Raw genomic sequence first — 22,730 nt, 5'->3', positions numbered from 1 at the left:
TTATTATTTACAGCTTAGCACAATATACAAACAAATATTTACAGTATATACATTTATATACAGAAATATACAAGGTAAAAGGTAATACAGAAACACAACATCCCTCCCAGAAACCTGAGTCCCCAGGAGGGGCTCCCAACCACTCTCCCACCTTCTCCCACTGCTCTACCTTACCCCAGACGTTACCTTGTGCTCCAAGGAAGAGTGGAGGGTCGGCCAGGGGGGTTAGGAAGCAAGTGGATTCATCAGAGAGATGGAAGGTGAGGTTAGGGAGAAATGCAGCTCAAAACCCAGGCAGTGCCTGAATGCCTTATCAATGCTTTTACTCTTGTTCTTATACATCTCAGCAAGCTCATGAGTGAACATCACCATTGTTTGCTTTTCACAGCCTCTAATCTAGTTCTTCTCACCTAACCATTCAAACTAGCAGAGCACTCTTGCTGAATTGCAGCAGAATACAGAAAAGTTCGGTTTAAAATGTGAAGGAAAAGATACAACAGATATGAATCCTGAACACTTAATAACAAATATGGGATACATGAGGATTCCCCACAAAACCTTTCCTTCAGCCAAACCCAACCCACTAAAATCCCAGTGCTCATTCCTCTCATCCCTCTCATGGGGGCATTGTCTTCCAATGAGGCCCCAAGCAGGCTGGGTTGATAGCGGCCTGGGGCCTCCAAGGCCGTGGTCTACAGGGTACTCCCACACGGTTACCAGATAAGGATCCCTTTGGAGAGCTGACAGTGAAAGGCAGGAAAGAGACCGAATTGACCTCACTGCTTACTTGTAAAGTGTTTGCAGGATTGTGAGATGGAATAAGAGAATTATGATATTATTTTAGGAAATCTGAGATAATCTGGAGCCCCTCAAACCACGGCAGAGAGTACTGATGATCTTTATTCATGATCTGGACAAGGAGATCGAGTCTATCGTCAGTAAGCTTACAGATGACACCAAGCTAGGAGCAGGTGTTGATCTGTTGGAGGGTAGGAGAGCCCTGCAGAGGGATCTTGACAGACTGGATGGGTGGGCAGAGGCCAAGGGGATGAGACTGAACAAAACCAACTGCAGAGTTCTACACTTTGGCCACAACAACCTCAAGCAGCACTAGAGGCTAGGGACAGAGTGGCTGAGAGCAGCCAGGCAGAAAGGGACCTGAGAATGCTGGTAGAGAGTACCTGAAGATGAGCCAGCAGTGTGCTCAGGTGGCCAGGAGAGCCAATGGCATCCTGGCCTATATCAGGAACAGTGTGGCCAGCAGGACGAGGGAGGTTACACTTTCCCTCTAGTCAGCACTGGTCAGGACACATCTTGAGTGCTGTCTCTAGGTCTGGGTTCTTCAAGCGAGGTGTTGAGGTACTGGAATGTGTCCAGAGAAGGGCAACAAAGCTGGTGAGAGGCCTGGAACACAGCTCTGTGAGGAGAGGCTGAGGGAGCTTGGGGCGTGCAGCCTGGAGAAGAGGAGGCTCAGGGCAGACCTCAAGACTGTCTACAGCTACCTGAAAGGAGGCTGTAGCCAGGTGAGGTTGGTATAGGCTGGATGTTAGGAGGAAGTTCATCACAGAGAGAATGATTTGCCATTAGAATGGGCTGCCCAGGGAGGTGGTGGAGTCACCGTCCCTGGAGGTGTTCAAGAAAAGCCTGGATGAGGTACTCAGTGCCATGGTCTGGTTGATTGGATAGGGCTGGGTGCTAGGTTGGACTGGATGATCTTGGAGGTCTCTTCCAAACTGATTGATTCCATGATGCTTTTTGTGCCTGTGTGCAGACACAGTAAGTTTCTCACTGTAACACCGCTTGGGCAGGGAATTGCAGTTCTGCTGATCAGACTGCATATAAAATATATTGTTGACTGTACAATCTAGTTAAACTATTAATGCTAATTTTATTCTTGGTCGGTCAGCAATATAACCTGGTGAATGCCAGAAAACTTAATTTGTTGAATATGTTTTATGTGAAGTACATTGTACTGCTTGACGAACTTGCTGCTTAGGTATTGTAAGTGAAGGCTGTGTGATAGTGGTTTGTGCTGGTTTGAGGCTAATTGGAACATTTTAGTGAGAGAAATTAGATCATTGGCTGTGAAAATAAAATAATAACATAAAATGAAACTTCCAGCTGTCTGAGTTAGTCTGGTGAATTGTGTCTGTGGAAAACTCCCAAATGCACAGTGTCTTATTTGGGCCATTACTGATTCATCATACCTCCATAAAAATTTTGGGGAGCAGAGGAATATGAAGGGAAACAGGGAAAAGAAGTTGGATACACAGTTGTGCTAGCTCTGTCCAGGTTTTCTCTTGGAAATTTTTGTTTCCTTCTCTTCAGTGTTATCAGTCAGTGTCTCTCTTTAGTGCAGTGGTTAGCTGTTAGATACTTTCTTTTAATTAGGCCATCATTTTCTTTCAGGTTGTGGTCTTCTATCTTACATTTTGATCTAGTGAGAGTAGAACTTGTTTCCTCAAGGACTTAAGGAGTAGTTCATCAATCAGCTTAAGTTTGCTGCTGTTTCATCTCCCAACTTATGCACAGACTTACATGGTTTTCTTTGCCATACAATTTGTTGCCCTGTTTTTCAGAAATTTCAAGTACCTCTCTGTAGTTTTTTTGCACGTAAACTACATTTTATTTGTAAAGGTTACATATCTCTGTGATTCACTTTCCTCGTTGCTGATGGGTACTTCTGATGGGAATGCCTGTTGGCAAAATGGAACTGCTCTGTCTATATAGGGCTGCGAGTGTGTTAAAGCAGTATAGACACTGAAAGGATAGCTTGTATGTTACCACCTTGAGTGTACCACGTTTTTACACATGGGTTTACATCAATACTGGAGTATGTTAAAGCAGGGTACACAGCTGTCTGCTTTTACCTGAGCACTATGTTGGATATCACACAGAAATTTACAGTTAATATTAATTTTGCTGTTTGCTGTCAGTATTGATTTGTCCCAGCTTCTGATTTGGACTTGCATAACTTCCTGAAACCGGTTTATTTTCCCCCCCATCTTCTTTTCTTCCCTAACCTTACCCAGTAGCTGTCATTAATCTGTCCACTGTGTTCGCAAAGATATGTGGTCGAGTAACTTAGTGATTCATTTTATGCAAATAGCAGTTTGGCATCTTATCTCAATTCAAGAAGTTTTCTTCCACTTACAGAAAATTACCTCAAGAAAAGGATTATCAAGTTGAATCTTTTCCTTCCTCATGATCTTTTATTAATTTTCTCCTGTGAGTAACACCTTGCAACTGTGAGATCTTTGTCATTTACTTAAAAGCCTCTGATGTCCTTTAAATCGACTGGAGGAATTAAACTAAAGTTTGGTTAAGCAGCAGCATCTAGAAGAGAGAAAGCATATTCATGGAAATAAAGTCACTAATAATCCTGATGCTTAGAATACATATGAAAAAGATTTTATTGCAGTTACATTTTACAGAATGAAACAAGTTTGTGCTTATTATTTCCCATAAACAGCACTGAATTTTTATCAGAAGCATCAGTTATTGTTTGTTTTTAATGACCAAAACTTCCCTTTAATCCCTTCTTTGTTTTCTGTAACAAAGCAGATTTTTGGCTGCAGAGACATGATTTGTTCATCTTGCTTCAGCTGTTCCCCATGGTACTTTTTGGGCTTAGTTTAATTGTAATGTTCATCTGCTCTGTCACATGTGGTCATCTCTTTTTGTGTAGGGAGTTAACACATTTGTCTGGGAGAGAAGGTTTTCACTTCCTATTTATTGTGTGGTGTTTCATAAACAAATGATTGCAGGGATACACAGTTGGGTTTATTACCCTTGTAGGAGGCTTCTTTTGGAATAAATTTGCTACAGATAAGAGGACATCAGCATCAGTTAGTTGTACATAAAATAAAAGGTAATCTACCAGCAAAAATGATCATTGTACAAATTTCATATAAGAAGATATGAGCTAAAGAGATAACAGTCTGATAACTCAAGATGTGTATGTCTTGACTTTTAGCCAGAAGGCAGCTTGTAGTTTGAACTGTTCATAAAATTCCAAACACAGGACTTGCTTCAATTATCTTCTATATCTTGGGTGCAGTTCCACACAAACAAGAAGGAAGTCTCCATTTACTTCAAATATGAATAAGAAAATCCTAGCATCTGAACAACAGATGATTTGTAGTACTTTTCTGGAAGAAAAAAAGAAAGGGGGGAGAGATAAAGCATAAAACTGGATTTTAATATGAAAAGGTCAATGAGATTAGATGAACTGCCCATGCATGTACTAAACTCTTCAATAATCTGATATTAGGTATAATAAAATATTTTATCTTTTTAAAGATGGAAGATCAACTTAGAGGTTTATGAAAAGTAAAAATAAATTAAGAAACAGTTTTATGCTGGAAAGAATAAGCAAAGGTCAAACTGATTAACTATCAAGAGATTATTGGACAAAAAAACATTCCTTCCTGCTTGAAACAGACTGCGTGAAAGAAAAACCAATAAAAAAATCATGAGGTTGTGAGGAAGTGGATTCCTTTATAGAAATAATACTCACATTCCCCCAGTCTGCAATGTTTTCCTCTTGCTCCCCTGCTGTTAAAGCTATGCAAAGCCTTTTCATATATCTACCTTGTTCACTTTACTTATTCCAGATGCTGCTTTTCTTATCTGCACCTACCATTTTATAATCTGTGATTTTATTAAATTCATAACAAATTTCCATCCCTCTTCTTGGATTCAGTCAAACAAAACAGACAAAAAAAAACCCAGAGGCACCTTACCAAAGTATAATTCTTGAAAAACATAAATATTTTTAACTGGAAATGCCTGAGTGCCAGGCATCCCAGAAAGAAGTATAAACCTCTCTAATGAAAAGGAGGAACTTTAACCATGTTTTTTATAATAACAGTTTCATAAATTACAGTTTATGGTTTAAATGTTGTGCTTGTATTTAAAATTTAACTGTATCTCTTCTCAGTTCAACATTGTGTGCAGCTCCTCTTAAATTCAGCTCTTTTTGCCATACTTGCATTGCCTGCTTCCTTTGCTAAGAGTACGATTTACTTGGCTGTATAGCCAAGTATATGAAGTTCTGTGACCTTACATCGTCCCACTGGTGTTTATTTCAGAAACAGAAGGATATAGAATGCTGTTATCTGTAGTTGGCCATTGGCAATTCTGTGTGTTCTCCTGATATGTTGAACAAGTTTAAGTGATACCTCATACATACAGATGGATTTTGGAGTTAGCTGAGCTGATGCAGCCCTCCCAAGAACTGCTTAACTGCAAGCGAAGAGCTGAGTTTAACTGTGAATGCTGTCTAGATAAACTCTTTCAGAAATAATGAGGGCTATTTCTAGTGCTTAACATGGAATTCTGTGCTAGATCTCTCACTGGATAATTATTTTAAGTGTTTTTAGAAGTGAGACAGAGCATTCTGAGTAAAATTCAGTGAAAGGCGCTTTGGGATGGGAGTGAGTTATGTCTGTAGCAGACTAGACCGTGCTAGTAACAGGAACACAGATACCTCACTCGTGTTGACACATTTATTTCTTTAATTTGCAAGCATATGGTTCTGATGGTTGAAGCATCTCTCTAGAAAGGACATTAGCAATCAGAAGTGCTATGGAAGACAAACATCTATGTACTTAATATATTATTAGAAGCACTGTAAGAAAATAGTAACTTTTTAAAGTCTATACAGATGTTTCATTGTACCTTAATGCCATAATGTCAGAGTAGGGAGAAATATTATAAAATATTCTGTGCCATTGTTGCTTGAAAGTATAGCAATTTTAAACATACTCATTAGTTGCAGTCATTTCTCTGTCAAACAAAAGTTTATAGTTCATTGCAGTAGAAGAAAACTGTTTTTACAAAAAGATCTGCAGTATTTTCTACCTTGTGCAGTTTAAATTGCTGAAACAGATTTTGCCCAATCTGGCACATTAGTGAGTATAAAATAGACAATGCCTTCTGGCATGAGAAATTTAATGCCTGCATCTGTGACTTTTCTCTCCATAATAGAATCTGAAGTTGGCATTTTGCATCGTAATCAAAAGTCAATCTTGCACTGCATGATGACTTCTGTCATTCTTTTCACTCACGTACACTGCAATATTGAAATGTCAGGAACTCTCTCAGCATGTTTTTATGAGTGTAGTAAATACACAGTTGGGTATAGTGGGTAGTTGAAGATTTTTTTTTTTCTATACTAGCACTCCTGTATTTGCATGCAGCATGGACATACTGATGGTAGCTTACACATCATCTCATTAAGATTTTCAGCATTCAGGTTATGTTCTCTTTCATTGACAAGTGTCAGTGAGGAAGACAGGGAAGTAAAAACAGAATTTTTGTTTGCTAGTTCTAAGGTGCAGTTTCTGAAAGAGATCCTGTTGGAAACTCAGTAGGATTCTGAATTGGCTGACATTCTGCAAAGTGCTTTCTGTGCTTTCCCAATCTGAAGGTTTTGATGATTCTAATATGTAATAAATGATGTGCAACATCATGCTAGCTGTAAATTCTTAAGCTACTTTTGAAGCTACAATTTGAATTCTATATGAAGCAAAGTTATTTTGTGTGGCATACATTTTAAGGATCCACTTTTCTCCCTGTAGTTAAAATATCAAGGACAAAATTAAATGGGCCAAATGACTCTCTTGGGTTGTTGGCTATTAAAGAAATTAAAGCATTTAAGAATTTGTGGCTGTAGTTAAGCCGATTCAGATTTGAAGACTGCTTTAAATGACTTCTCAAATGATGCAATCCATTTTGAATGGCGTAATACAAGCTGCTAGAGAGGCTGCAAGCTACAAAATAGCAATTACTGCTTTCTTTCCTGCTGTATCTGTTCCTGAATTTGCACTTAGGTTAGTGTAAGAAAGGTTGTTATGTCTGGAAGTGTGGCTTGTGCTTCCGTTAATTGGAAAGACCAAACACATGTTACAAGCTGAGAGTCTGAAAGGAGGTCTTTTGGATGAAGTTGCTCAACACCTTTTCTACTGTTTAGTAACAACGGATGGGTTGTGTTACATAAGTTTTGCTCATTCTCTTTCTTTCTGTTTCCAGCTTTCTGCAAGTTATATACATGTATACCACTGACCGCGCTGTGTAATAGTGAATTACACTATCTGCCTATCAGTCTAATGCACAAACCAAGCAGAGCTGGGCTAGAGAATAATAATGACAGTGCAAAATTACTGGCTTTTGAGATAATTAGTATGTCGAGTTAACACTTCCAAATCTGGTGGCAGTTAATAGAGCTTGCAAGTCCAGTTGCTTCTTTTCTTTGCCTTAATGTTTGCCTTATACTTTGGCCAGGAAGTTTTGGTTTGATATGATCATTTAACAGATGGAGATTATGATAACAAAATCACTGTTTTCAAAATTAACTCAACTTTTCAGATCTTGAAGGAAATTTGCAATTAACATGTAGCATCAGAGTAAAGTGACTTTCTGGACTGCTTTGTAGGAGATATACATGTCACCTGTAGAGAGCTACTGCAGACAGTGCTGTTCTGATTGACCACCACTCTTTCTGAGATTGGGACACCTGTTTGCTAAAATATACTTTTTTACTTGTTATATGCAAAGTCAATTAATAATCCGATGATGAAACTTAAGTTCTGCAGTGTGCTCTTGTTTACAGTTTACTCAGTGAGGTAAACCTGAAATATTAGGTGAAAGTGCTGGCATTGTGAAGAAACTTTGGAGAAAGTAGGAGGTTAGCACACAGGGAATTTTTTCAGGTTGCAAAAAGAAGCGTAACACTTTTCAGGATTCAACCAGAAGGAATTATCTGGATTCAAACATATGTTGGTTGTTTTTTAATAGAAAATTGGTCCTTTGACTTCAAAAAGTAAACAGTAAGTTGGATGATATGACCTGTCCATAGCAAGGAAGGAATTTCATATTCGGGGAAGTCATTTGGGAGATCAATGAGTTCATACTGTGCTGTGCTTTGGAAAACCAGTTCAACAACTGGCTCATGCTAGAAGTGATGGCCATAATGCATTTAGGGCTCCTAAGACACTGAATTGATTGTTCATGTCTTAGTTTGTGTGCATCAGAATTAGTCTTTTATTCTTAAAATACAAGCATGTAATTGCTGGAACTGAGAAAGAGATTTATTCTCTCAACTATAGTACAGTTCTGTGCATATGTTGATATAAAACATAAACTATCCACAGAATGTTTCCTTTCTGTTCTGTGGATATACTGAGTGTTTCATGATTATGAGCAGTGTTTGTAATTTCTCAAGCTCCAGAGAAGAGAAGAAAACATGCTGCTTATGATGTTTCTGAATTTAGACCTAACAGGCAGTGCTTGCTTTGTTATTATTCTTTCCCCCTCCCATTATCCTGCTTTTCAAGGCAAGCTTCTTACTGGCATTTGCACTTTGGTGTTTGTAATATTTAAATTAATTTTCTCAATTAAATGGCTGTTATTCTTAATATGGGAGGCTGAAAATCTCTTTGTGGTTTGTACCCAAAATTTCTTTACGTATTGCTGTTTGTGTAGTGGGTTTATTTTCCACATATGTGCTTAAAATCCCTATATCATCTTTTTCTTTCTTAGTATCAGGTGTATTTTCTTGCTGTGACACATGAAAATGTCATAAACCTTTGTATTGTGGTGATTTTGTCTGGATCTCAGTGAAGTCTCCTTCCTCTCTCTCTAGATGGAGAATATTGCGGTCTAGAGCTAATGCATGCACATGCCTCATGAAAAATCATCTTGTACTGAAAGATAATCAGTGTCTGACACTGAATCCCTCACTGAACTCTAAAGCCAAGAGCTACTTGTGGCTGGACTTGTTGCAAGGTGCTCTTTCTTGTCTTAATTGTGGCTCACCTCTGCTAGTAAAAGCCCCAACAATAAAATGAAACCACAATTTCTTTATCTTAGGTAAACTGAGATAATTATGTTACTGTACAGATGTGAAGTGATAAAGCATAGCTGTGTCATTGCTTTCCTTCGCCATTCTCTGTCACTGTTGTGATAAGGCAACTAAAACACTAAGACTGCTGGTGAATAAAATCTTATCATGCAAGTTAGAAGTACAAATGCACATCTATGTGTGAAATGTATCTGTTAAAATTTCTCATCTAAAGCTTTTTCAAATTACATGCTTTCAGTTACAGTACATTGTCATAATACATAAACAAAAACATTGCCATTTGGGCAGACTTGGTGTTTTTACTGAACTTTAAAAGATGCAGGGGAAAAAAATCTTTGGAAGGCTTACCTTAAGAGAAGTGCATTATTCATGATTGCTAAGTGTAAGTAGTCTATGCCAGAAAGCTTTACCCATTTCTGGGGAAGAGAAGTTTGATGATGTGCCTAAGCCAGCTAAGATACTCTCCAGTTTTAACTTTCGAGGTTAGGGTGTTTAAACCTCCACCTCTAAGCATTTCTAATGTTTCCTCTGAACTTACAAACATGATTTCTTTTACCACAGCTAGAGTTCTGCTTTGTCACTTAGACATTGTTGGCCTAAGTGTGTACTCCGCAGTATCCTTCCTTATTTCTGCTGAAGTTCTGTTAAAAACACAAAATGTTTATCTGGAAGGAATAGCATTTGCTCGTTACCAATAGTAGACTTGGTTGGATATAGTCTTAAGATGTTGTGTAATTCCATCATTGATACGGAATGGATCCAGAACTTGTTCAGTGCCCATCACGCTAGGGAGTGGTGAAGGCTTAGTTTCTCATAAAGGAATTTTTGTATGTGGTAGCTGATTTTTTTTTTTATGATACTTTGTCTGTCTATCAAAGTGTGACAATGGACTTTATCGTAGGTAGTCCCCTGCGGAGAGTATAGCTCTGTTAGGGAAGACTTCTGGTAGTGACATGTTTGACAAATAACATATTAAGTGAGCTCTTTCAAACCTAGAAGCTGTTCAACAATGAGGCTTCAGATATGGGTATAGTGTGGTATATACTTGTGTGTGTTTGTGTACACACAAATATATATGCACGTGTACATATGTGGGGATTTAACATAGAATCATAGAATCAAGCAGGTTGGAAGAGACCTCCAACCTATCCCCCAGCCCTGTCCAGGCAACTAGACCATGGCACTAAGTGCCTCATCCAGTCTTTTTTTGACCACCTTCAGGGACAGCGTCTCCACATGTCTTGGTACACCCTGTATCACACAAAAATACATGCATAAATGTATTCATATGCATGTATACCTGTTAGACAGATCTATCACAGTGAATGTATGTGTGTAGACACACATCTAATATACAGGTATATTCTGAGGTAGGCATGTGCATGCTGTGCTACTTGGAATCCTCAGGTAGGCTACAGCAGGACTGTTCTCCTGACACCAACAGAACATTTATTCTCTTAATAAATATAAACTTACTTAGCCGTATGAATTGAGTAATCAATGACAGTAATTCCTGCAGATTATGTGCTTGCTCATCCATTTCCTCTCAAATGGTTTTTAAGACTTTTGAGAGAGACTATTCCATCTGCCTTCAGGCAATAGGAAATAAATAATCATTAGTATGCACTGAATGTAGTTATGGTACAAATACTGTCTAGACTAAGAAATCCACTAGCTCATTTGCTTCTTATAGACTCCATTTTGCTTACTGAAGTAATTTACTTCATTGGCTCTCACTGTGGAGCTTTTATTAAATGTGGGTATAGCCATCTCTGTTCTGTGTCATGAGCAGAGACCCTTTGAATTTGTTATTCAAGAGACATTTCTTCTAATCAGAATGTATCATTTCACCTCTTGTTTTAGGGGAAGACTCTTACTCTGATGCAATCTTGTTTTAGAAAGGATTAGTCTGTCCTTGGGTACTACTACTGCATTACTGTAAATACAAAATGCTTAGCTTGAGTGTGGCGACTAGCTCGTGTTTGACATGAACATGAGATTAACTACTTAGAGCCTTTTTTTAGGACTAAAGTGCTCTGTCTACCAGGCATTCACTAAGCCTTCTGTAGCATGCAGCCTGTGCAACTGCCTTCTCCAGAGGATGTGGATGGGATTTTTATTTTGTTTTTCAAAGGAGGAATTAATATGGGCAAAGTAGTAAAGTGAAGGAAGTATTGTCACCTTTCATGTTAAAATGACATTGTAGCTTCTCTTCCTATTACAAATAAATATCTATATAAAAAATAATACTCCAGCCAGGTGTAGATTTAATGGTGCAAGGTTAACTGAGCTTCATTCAGTATTTGTGCAGAGAGAATACTGATAAATCTAGATTTCTGTATTAGTCTGCCACTGACATGAAAAAGAACTTGACAATACGTTAATATACATAACTTTGTGTTCACCTTGTTGGCATAAATCCTATATGTTAATAGTATCTCTGTATGATAATGCTTTAGTTACTTGGAACCTAAATGTTTAATTCTGAGACTGTATTTTTTCTCCATCTCATAAATCCTTTTATTATAGTAGTTTGAGGTACACCCTTTGAAGATTCTTTATTTCTTTCCATCTTAAAGTTGCAGCAGCTCTCTGCAAGCCAGCAGTGAGATGTACTCTTTGGGAAGAATATTGCAGTTCTTCCAGCCTGTTTGCTCCACCATCCACACGTTCTCAGAGATATATTAAGTATTACAACCTTGACTGTTCTTTTGATATCTATTTATGTCTCTGTGCTATATGAATCTGTATATTCCATTTCTCAGCTTGTTTATACCATCTGCCTCCACTGTTCCTGGTGTCAGCAAATTTGGCTTTGACTTCTCAAACTTCCATTTTTTTTAAATGCTGACCTTTCCACTGTGGATGGGGGCACTTAATTCTCCTATGAAGCGCTGAAGGTGGTGAGGTGGATTGATTATGGCCATCGATTTATTTTACTTTTGAAATGTGGTAAATATTTTATTGAGTGCAAGGGAATGTCCAGGCTCCACACAGGTCGGTTTCTTTTTGTTCTGGTTCCTTTTGTTCTCTTTGGAGTGTTGTGGGGATTATGGAAGGCTTTTTATGGTTGTCGCTGGTAGGTTTTGTTTTTTTCCTCCTTTTTCTTCTCTCTCTTTTTTTTTTTTTTTTTTTGTATTTGCCTTATTGTTCCTATCTTGAAATCAAATATTTGTGTACTGTATTTATGTGGTTGCTCTGTCTCCTGCAGCAGTATTAAGTGGAACAGCATTGTAATTGCTACTGCAGGGAGGCTTTCCCAGTAATAGTGATAGTTCTTGAATGGTGTTTGTCTGTCATTGAAGACCAAGTGCTGCTTTTCCTCCAGATTATGAGACTAGTTCTACTAGGATGTGTAATTTTCTTGCAGAATGATGGGCAAATTGAAGGTGAACAAGCCTCTGCCTTGTGATCACTTGCTTTGAGGGTTACAGTAATAGAGTCTGTTTGGTGTGTGCATTTATGAAGTGGCTTCAAAGAAATGGCATTTTTCTGCAAGTAGCATTTATGCTTCAGTAAATTAAAACCTTGCAAGACTTTTAGGACATTTACATTATTTCCCCTGAAAAAGTAAAAGGTATTCATGTTGCCTCCTCTTCACATTATTGCAGTAGTAAATCTCTAGTAAAAGAGTTTATGGGAGGAAATGCAGATAGTTTATTATAGCCTCTATATATATCTTTCCTGTTACATGGGCTTTTTAAGTTTCTCATGCAGAACAACAGCCTCATAAATTGTTTGAACAGAAACTTGTAGATTTGTCTGGGCTGAGGGGGAAAAAAAGTGCAAAAAAAAGCCCAAACCAAAAAAACCCAGATGAATGAAGATACATATTCTACAGTGTTTTCTGATAATTTGGTGTGAATATAGCAGTTGATAATGGGACACACAGCTTTTGAATGCAGTCTTGTTGCTTAGATAGGGTTCAAAGTTTGTATGCACCTCATCTCAACTGTTTTTTGAACTTAGAGGTTTCTAAAACAGAGTTATTCAATATGTTTCTGTTTTGGTCACATAGGCTAAGGCTTCTTATTTGTTATAGTTTGCTGAATTCCTGTGCACTTGTAAATTTCAGGCAGAAGTAAACTATCCCTCTTTCTAAGTGGTCATGCATTAAAATACTTTCTCATTGCTGAAAACAGTTGAACTTTATCTGTTATGTTGGCTGGTTACTTACCAGCTGCTATTCTTTTTAAGAGCAAAATTGCCATTTGCATCTTCCTAATTTATTTTAATGTCTAGCATTTTAATTCTGTGCTATTTGTCTCCCTATGCAAATACATAACAACCTACTGAAATATTACAGTAATTCAAGTTCTTCAGTTCAAGCAAGAATGCTTATCTGACAATAATAATATGAAGTGATGAAACTACTGCAGCCATAAAGTGAAATCTTTGACAATGTTTATTACTGAAATTGCTTTGGGGGTTGATTTCACAGTTAACTCTTGATTATTATGTTAGTAGCTACAAGGCTGCTGTGTTAGTGTAGATTTATTTTTCTATAGTTGAGGTAGACTTTAAAAGCTGTTTCACAGTAGTTTAAAGATTACATCATTAATACTTCCTTTAATGTCCAGCATAAAAATTATAAAATGGAAAATGAAGTCAAGATTATGTCTGTGATGAAGACAGCTGTTGGTGCCTTATCTATTTTAGCATGCTTGTGAAAAGCTAAGTCATGTTATTGGCCAATGAGATTCATTACTTGCCAAGAACATAGAACTGATTTTGTTCCAGGAAGAGCTTCCTTATGTAGAGGGTTGTTTTTCTCTGCATCTGTTTGTCAAGCTGTTTTGACCCAAAGTCCTGCTACTGTTGAATCTCATGCTCACAGCATATTCTTCTCTCTTTTTTTTAGTTACAAATAAATAGAAAAATAAACTTTTCCTCTTGCAAGTTCTTTGAACTTTTGGACCTTTGATTTGTTGTTAAAAGATGATAGGAAGCAGAAACGCCTTGGAAAAAAAAACAACAAACAAATGATGTGCTAATCTTGACTAGCCAAAGAATCCTTGGGTTTGCTGGGATACAAATCTACAGTATTAGCTTTCTGGAGTAGCTGTTTGCAGTCAGTAGAGTGTTGACTTGGCTAACTACTGAGTGATAGATCATCTGCTGGATGTTCTCACCTCTTAGTCTCCATATGAGAAGTTTTGTGGGACTGTCTAAGAACTGACCAGGATTATATGCACTATCACTGAAGATTAGGTAATTCATAGGGTGTATATCTCTCCTGAAACAAAGTATACCTGAAATACTCTATACTTCGTTTAGATGAAGGACATGATATGGTGCAAATGTTACAGTGCTCTTTTTGGCAATGTGGTGTTGAGGTTGCTTGCTTGGGCTTGGAAGCATATTTGTGAACTGTGCAAGAGGAGATGAAGAAATGAAGGTGGAATTTGGGTCTGCTATATGTCTTTAAATTCAGAGGAAGTGTTCTTGTCAAACACTTTCATGAAAAAAAGTGGACTTTATGGATTATATCATATACTTGACTGTTGTGGATTGTTTCAATCTTGCAATTTGACCAAGGACTTCTCTGTAGAGTCTCTGTCACATTTCCCGTCCTTCTGAAATTTCATTATGGAGTGTATTAACCTTCAAAACTATAATGGCATGATTTCCAATGGAGATTTCTCTTCTGGTGAATCAATTAGTATTGCTTAACTCAAGTTATAGAAGCAGTGGTTTATATAGCAGTAGCATATGACAAAGTTAGCAGTGTTTCTTCAGAATTGCCTATTATTTATTTGTGCTGTAATTATGAATTTCTGTTACTCAGACCTACCTTTGATGTTAAAAGAGGGTTTCACATATGTTGGTTTCCAGAAGTCAGTTCAGTTTGAATAGAAGGAAAATATTTGATCTTTTCTCTGTGTCTGTTCCTTGAATCATTTCTGTAACAGTCCATGCATTAATAAGATCATTCATTTAACCAACTACGTGCATTAATAAGGTAAAATATCTTTGAACTGCAGCTACATTTTAATCTTTGGGTTAGATATAAAAGAATGATTTTTTTTTTTTAACCAATGAATTTAAATAGAAGTTGAATAATTTGAACTAATGGTAGAATTAAGTGGTGACATTTCAACATTAAATATGATGATTTGGTGTATTACATTAGATATTTTCACTTAATTTTTATGAAGAGTGGGGTTTTTATGAGCAGTAATTCAGATAAATGTGAATCTACTTCATGGAATCATTCTCCTTAGTACTGTATATACTGACATTGTTTTTCCCCTTCTGACATCCTTTCTGGAATCTGGAATGTTTTTAATCATTGTCATTTCTTTCTCAGTTTCAGCTCAGACTCTGAAGAGCAACCTTGATTCAATGAAGCATCAGATCCAGTGCCTTGAAAAAGACATTGAGAAATTCCCGAAGACACAGGATGAACATGACAAGTTTGTAGAAAAGATGAGCATATCCTTTTTTGCATGTTTGATCATCTGATTAAGTATTTGCAGCACTGAAAGAGAAGTTTTGAGTAATTTTTTCCCATGCTTTAATTCTAGTGCAGCAAGAAGCATAACAGAACAATCTGAATATTAGGAAACGTATAACTTAAAGCATTTATAGTCATAATTCCAGGGTGAAACCAGATAGCTTTATTGGAGCAAGTGACCACTCATAAGGGAAATGTGGAGGTTTTAGCCTGTAAAAACAGTGCTTATAATTGTTGAGTGATTTCAGGCTAGAAAAGTGTCAGCAGTTGAATTGAGAGGAGCAGTTTTGCTACAGATGTGCTGCTTTTTTTTTTTTTTAAGGAAAAGAATTAATGGGTTTTATTTTTTTTAATGTCATTTTAGGGGAAAAAATTCTTGTCCACTTTGTGATTTGTCGTATGTTTGTAGGGAATAGCATTAGTTGTTTAAGTGTCAGTAAGTAAAATGTGTGGAAGAACATATGATGTCTGTCTAGCCCATTTTCCCTCAAACTTTTCATGCATCCAGCTTTACTTTTGCCCAAAAGTACAAAGTAAGAAATGAACACAAGCAGAGTCACGAATCACAGAGCTTTTAGAGTTTGGAAGAGACCTCCAACCTTATTGCTAAGGTAGGATCACCTAGGGTAGTTTGCACAGGAATGCATCCAGGTGAGTTTTGGAAGCCTTCAGAGAAGGAGACTCTCCCACCTCTCTCGGCAGTCTGTTCCATTGCTCTGTCACCCTCACTGTGAAGAAGTTTCTCTTCGTGTTGAGGTGAAACCTTTTATTCCAGAATCTCACAAAACAGAGAGAGACTCTACATAAAAGTTGTTTCTTCCTCAGATGAAATATTCAGACTTTTATTTTGCAAAAAACATGTTTCTGTGCATGTGAGAGTATTTCTAATATGGTACATGGCCAAATTTAAGGCTTTTTGTGCACTTAAAGAAGCTCAGATAGTTCATGTGGCATCTTACTGTAACTAGGCAGAATTCATGTTTTTGTGGGGTTTTTCAAAGTAAAAAAACATCAACTAAGGAGGACTGATATCTAGAGCCATTTGCATCTGCTCTTCCCATTAGTAAGTGAATGTAGTGAAAGGGTTCTGTCTGCTTTGTATTTGGAAGTAAGTTTTGGGCCCACTAACAGTCTGGATGAATTCAGTGGCAGAAGATAATATCACCTCTATGTAGATCTAATTTAAGTTTCTGACAAGACTGCAGACAAGAAGCTTAAGGAAAACAACTCATGACTAAGTGAAGAATTGTTTCACGTTACGTAAGTATTCTTTTCCACCTTGACTTACTTGCAAGGTTAAGAGTCTTGCTAGTAGTCACTTTTATCAGATTGCTATAAAAAAGGCTTATTCATTGTCTGAGATGCATTCACATTAGAAAGTCTTATAATAGTGCCTTGTAGTTGTCCTTTACTTAGTCGTCATGTGTGTGGGCTAAACACTGTCAAGTAAGCCCCACTTTTGCTCATAAATGAGTTCAACATACTGAAATGCATTTCTTGCAACCAAGTTTTCTTGTTAAGCTTGACAGCTGAATTATACCTTGTTTATCAGTTGTGTTGAGGAAATACATTGCTCTTCGTTGGTTTGCTACTGATGTATTTACTCTACGTAGGGAAATGATTGGCATCATTCGAATGATTTGGTGTGGAAAAAAGAGGTGATTAGGGAATGCATTCCTTTTTCTGCTCTGTGGTTTACCACCCAAAGCTTCTGAAGAAGATCATCTGATAATGCCACAGAGTTCTGGGTGTTTTTTAATAAAAAAATACTAATATTATTTTATATTGGCAGTACTAGGAAGATCCAGTGAAATTTTGGGAAATGAATTATTGAAGGTCTCCTGGGAAGCCTTGCTTCAGTAAATGTACACTGATGTCACAGCTAGATTACCAATTCCTGTAATTAAAGTGAGCATCCTGAACTGCAGATGTCTGACAGCTTTTATCATACAGTGAATGGAGTGGCTTGACAAAATAGATAAGACTGTAAGAAATGAATCGATTATGCCTAAGGATTTATGTTTTCATAATTAATAGATGACCTGATAAATGGTGGTTTTCTTTTTTGAAAAGTTATCTCAAGTCACGAAATTTGTTACTGCTTATAATTGAATATTTTAACTTCTCTACATTCCCTTCGTTTTTGCTTTCTAGATTGAAGAGTAAATGTTTGGGGGTGGGTGGGGAGGAGGCAAATGACATCTTAGTCTTCAGTATGTATTTCTTCTGTTTCTGTCAGTTCAGTGAAGAGTTGTTGATAGCACATACTGAGATTGGAAAGTTAAAGAATTTTAGTCTGAACATCTCTCTAACTGCTTGAGTGTTTCAGAAAATTTGAGATGTGTCTGAATATAAATAATTTCTCAGTGGAGACTTTCAGGATGCAGGAATTATACCATAATTAAAGGAGTAGTTTCTTTGTCCTTTTAATGCACTAAGCTGTTTACTCTCAGTATGCATGGGACTTTCTTCAGAGAATATGACAGGAATATTGTTTGGTATGAGTCTAAGTAGGAGATCAATTATAATAGAAATACTGTTCATACCAATTCACAAGAACAAAATTTATTATAGGGCAGCAAATGCTATGAAAGAGGTTACTTAATTTTACTTTTTTAACCTTCTGCAGCAACTAAGTTTTTGGTACTGTGAGTGACAAAAAGATTAATTGAAATTCTACTTCCATTTTAATCTTTTTTTCTTGACCTATTTCTAAGCAGGATAATTTGATTCACAATCAGTCTTTTATTTAAAGCATGCAGTTATTCATCTTGGTACGTAGTACTTGATGTACCTCTTGAATACTTCAAAATAACTTAAAACTACTTTAAGAATTAAATATCAAACAGAAAGAGTAGTGTGGTTACTATTCCATAAGCTGTTAAAAAAACTGCCATATATTGCAAAGTAATATATTCAATTAAATATACTTCATTGAATTAAAAAATGTTGAATTAAAGCTATTAAAATTAAATTAACGTAATTTTGACTGTGGTCTACTAATTGGATACATATCAAAAGGTTATTTTAATACATATTTTGTTAGCTACAGGCTGGGGAAAATGAGTTACCATTATCTAAATAGTTTATATGTAGAGTAAGACTGTAGGGAACAGAATGGAATACTTTGGCAGTGGAAAGACCCTCAATTTTTACAGCACTTTCTGTAAAGCTGTGCAGATGTTCATGTGAAATGATTCTGTAGTTGTCAGTGTGACTTCCAGCTTAAAGGTGTCTTGTTTTTTCCATTTATGATCAGATTGATTGCCATCTTCTAAAAGCTAAAACAACAAAGCTGCGGCATGATCATCTGATTTGAATTAAAGCATGACGAAACAGGCTGAAACAATAATGCCAAAGTCCACTTCATACCTTCTTATAAACTAAATGTGTATTTTTTATGACTATGTACAGTCTTGACTCGAAAAATTCACCAAGGTTAAGTTCTGTTACATCTGTAATAGAATGTGCCAATCATTTTTCTCAGCTATGCACCGTAGTGGTGATTTGACTCCTTTTGGTTTTAAGTTCCAGCCATCATGGCACTTAAAAAGCTGTTGAAGTGTTTGTTTTGGGACCTGTTTGTTAGATGTCTTTTCCTCCCATGTAAAAAGTTTTATGCAGTTATCAGGTTACTCATATTTGTCTTCAATACTAAAGTAGATTAATTCTGTTAGGACTTGTTTTCCTAGTTTATTTTTTAATATGCATTGGAAATACTGATTTGTTTATAAACACACAGTTTCAACAATTTTATAGCTTCACAAGCAGGAAGAGAGTAAAAAAAATGCCATGCTATTTATCTCTTTTTCTGTGTCATAAAGCTGGCTGTTTCCACCATCACTGTAGTGGAATTTTACATTCAATTAGCAAACACAGTTCAAATATATTTCCACAATCACTTCTTGCTGGGACACAGTTCTGCATCTTGCAAGTCTGTCTGTGTTGTTTGTACTGAACACTGGGGGTGTTTTGAGATAGTTCTGTGGAAATAGTTCAGTGAGATTTTGAAGTGATTTTCATAGTTCTTGCCTTGCTGTAATGCTAGGATTTTAGTTTGCCTGCCTTATACGGTCTGGGTTTTTAATAAGTGTTTAATTGCTGAAGTGTTAAGTAATGTTCAGAATACTTTGAGCATTGGGATCTGAAGTCTTCAGATTGACACTGAAGTCATTGGGATCTTGAAGATCCTGTATAGTTGACCACCAGAAAGAATTGTTTACAAAATAAGGATTACAGCTGTGCTGTAATGGAAATTCGAATGTAGAGTGGTTAAACCAAAGGGGGGAAAGAAAGAGGCAAATACCCCCCCCCAAAACCCACAAACATAAAATGAGTGATTAAAATACTCTTTCTGTCATTTTTATGGCATCTTAAACAACTTGTGTGGTTTTGCAGATGAGTTGTCCATGATCTGGTCCATGGCTAGAGTGGTGCTTTAGCTGGAGAACAAATGGTAAATGATTCAACTTAAAATGTGAGAGAGTTCTTTTATAATTAGCACAACTTCATGCAGCCCTTGGGAGTCTGGTTTGACAGTTTACAGATTTATGACAAATCTGCCTTGCTTTCCTTGTTTTATTTCAGTGTTTCTGCCTCTATGATGATTTCTGTTTTTTTTTTTTTCAAGTGAGATTTTGTGAATTTTATACTTGAAGGTTTGTATGCTGTTTTATAGTGCTTTTAAAGCATGAGTATCTAGTTGAGGTTTGAGGAAGATAGATTAATTTGGTTTATCTTTCAGTATTACTAAGAGAGATTAAAGAGGGAAAAGCAGGGAGCAGGTGGAAAATTGTACAGAGTCAACTTATTAATTAGTCTTGACTTGCAACTATAGATACATAAAAAACCAAATGCCACCTCTTGCCCCATCCCAACATGCATGTTCACCCTGACAGTGACAAAGGCTTATCCCTCTAAAGTAGGAGCTGTGCTCTGAGAAGGAAGAGGTATAGAGGTAGGGTAGCAGGGGGGCACTCAGGTTGATTGTTAGCCTTTAGGTTAATTCTTTCTGTTGTTCTCCTAGGTAGTGAGAGTGACTTTTTGATGATGGTTATATAGTTGGTAAACAATCTTGCATGTTCTTAAGTGAAAATTTGGTATAGTTTTTCTGGGTTTTTGCTTTGTCATTTACCCTAAAAAGTGGTATTTACATGCCTAATCTTGTTCTAGTCTTCTGGCTGCCAGAGCAGCAAATGGTGCCATTGGGGTTCCTCTAACTGATATCATGCATTCATGCAAAGAATTAGAAGCCTCTTTTCAAAGAATTGCAAAATAAAAGAAACTGTGAATGAAAGAAAAAGAATTACTGCAGATAAATTTTCCAAGCAGTATGCATTCATTTTACCATTAACTAGCACAACAGCTATTTGTGAACTAGCTTTAATTTTCAGGAAGAAACAGCATTTATTAAAACAGAATCCTTTTTATGAAATAAAAAATCTACCTTCATGAAAAGCATCAATTCTCACTTGATATGTATTTATGTTTGTAGTTCTATGTATTAATGACTATTGCTTCACAAATAAATAGGGATTTCATTAGTTCCTTACTTGATGTGCTTCAGTTGTAATGAAATGATCTAGGGAGAAGTCTACTTTGAGCATGTGTGGGACTTTTATACACTGACAAAGATATTTATTATGAACCAAAAATCAGCTAGCAACTTGTTTTCACGATCCACTGTACTGCAGAGTATCTTAATATAGGCCACTGGGGAAGAAGCAAACATCATCTGAATCAGAATCTCGGCATCTGGAATTGGATGTGAACCTTTTTTTCCCCTTTCTCAGACTGACTGAGCAGCAGGACATCATTTGCACACTGACATGGAGTGCTGAAAGGATGTTAATGGCATTAACACTCCTGTCATATAGTATCACTTGGGATTTCCTTCTAGCTCGTTATGGAAAAATAATTCCCTGAAAGTGTTTTCAGGATGTTGTTTTTTAGAAAGCCTGTTTCTGTTTTTGAAATGAGCTGGTGCCTTCAATTCAGCACGAGAATATCTATTAATATATGAATTTGCTCCTAACTAGGAACTTGTCAAAAGTAACACTGAAGAGGGAAAGTTCCTAGGAACTTTTTAATCTGCCTCTCCATTTCATATGTGATTACTTGTTTGCTTGAATTTGTTTTTTAAGTGTAGAGGTTTTTTCAGTACTTTGGGACCTGGGAAAGAACTGTTCCATTCTTTCTTCTCAAATTCTAGGTCATGTGTAATCCTTAAGACACTTGTACATATTTACTTTTTTTTGCAGTACTTACAGGTTTTGTTCTGGCTCTCTATCAAAAGGAGAGTTGAGAACACTTCTACTGGAAAGTGCAGTTCTTGACTTACAGAGGGTTTTTTAGGGAAATAATGGTGGCTTATCCAGATGAAATTCTTTTCCAAGACAAAATGAGAATGCAATCAGAGAGAAAGTCTGGAGGAGAATGGAAAGCAGCTAGAGAATAGGGGAATGAGAATTGAGAATCAATCCAAGTTTCCAGGTAAAGGGCATACCATCAGAAGGAAAAGGTTTGGAGATACCCTTACTAGTGGCAAGAGAAGTTCAAACAGATACCAACTTTCAAGTTTGACCTATGCCTTGAATTTGCAAGTGGTCTTTTTTTCTTTGTAAGCCAGTCTTGATATATGTGCAGTACATTTTAGTTTGGAAAATGCTTTAGGCAGGGAATGTAAATCCTGTTATGCTGTAAACACTTTTATTTACTATTAATTTTATACTAAGGGGGGATTTCTTTTTTTTGGCTTATATCTTGTATCTTTTCTTGGCTTATATGCATGTGGTGCCTGGGAATGTGGTTTAGGGTGAACATCATAGAGTTGTCAGTTGGACTTGGTGATCCTGAGGGTCTATTCCAACCTGAATGTTGCTGTAATTCTGCTGTGATCTCTTTAGAATTGCAATGCATAGTTGAATGTATAGACCTACTTCTGCCTGTAAGCAACTTTGTGTCCTGTTTGATGTTCAAGTTGTATGGATTTCTATTACTGTAGTGCTTTCCTAATTACTTAAATTGTTCGTGTTGCAAGGAACTTGATTGAAAGAGAATGACATTTATGCATGAGGAATTTAATTTTTCCCCCAACTACAGACTTGGATCAATTTGAATTCATTGTTAATGGGATGCTGAAGTGCTCTTAAGATCAATCTACAAGAAGGGCAGAAAGAAAGATCTGTGAAGCTATAGACCTGTCAGTCTGACCTCAGTACCAGGGAAGGTCATGGAGCAAGTCATCTTAAATGCCATCATACATCATATAGAAAACTGTCAGATGATCAGGCCAAGTCAGCATGGCTTTATGAGGTCCTGCCTGACAAGCCTGATCTCCTTCTGTGACAAGATCACCCAGGGAAAGGCTGTCTGTGTTGTATTTCTAGACTTTCAAAAGGCCTGTGA

General features: G+C 36.9%; 1 protein-coding gene across 2 annotated transcripts in view; it reads left to right on the top strand.

Annotated features, from left to right (window-relative positions):
• DIAPH2 (diaphanous related formin 2) overlaps positions 1–22,730 on the top strand; it is a 249,982-nt gene that overhangs the window by 107,834 nt on the left and 119,418 nt on the right. Inside the window, exon 24 of one of the 2 annotated variants that reach the window (XM_064159197.1) lies at positions 15,177–15,301. In XM_064159197.1, coding sequence (XP_064015267.1) covers positions 15,177–15,301 — 125 coding nt within the window. Of the gene's footprint in view, positions 1–15,176; positions 15,495–22,730 lie in introns of those variants that run through there. The other variant, XM_064159196.1, reaches the window with a different exon arrangement.

Source organism: Pogoniulus pusillus, chromosome 19 (genome assembly GCF_015220805.1).
Source record: "Pogoniulus pusillus isolate bPogPus1 chromosome 19, bPogPus1.pri, whole genome shotgun sequence".
Classification (NCBI taxonomy): domain Eukaryota; kingdom Metazoa; phylum Chordata; class Aves; order Piciformes; family Lybiidae; genus Pogoniulus; species Pogoniulus pusillus.
This window is presented reverse-complemented; position numbering and strand designations above follow the sequence as displayed.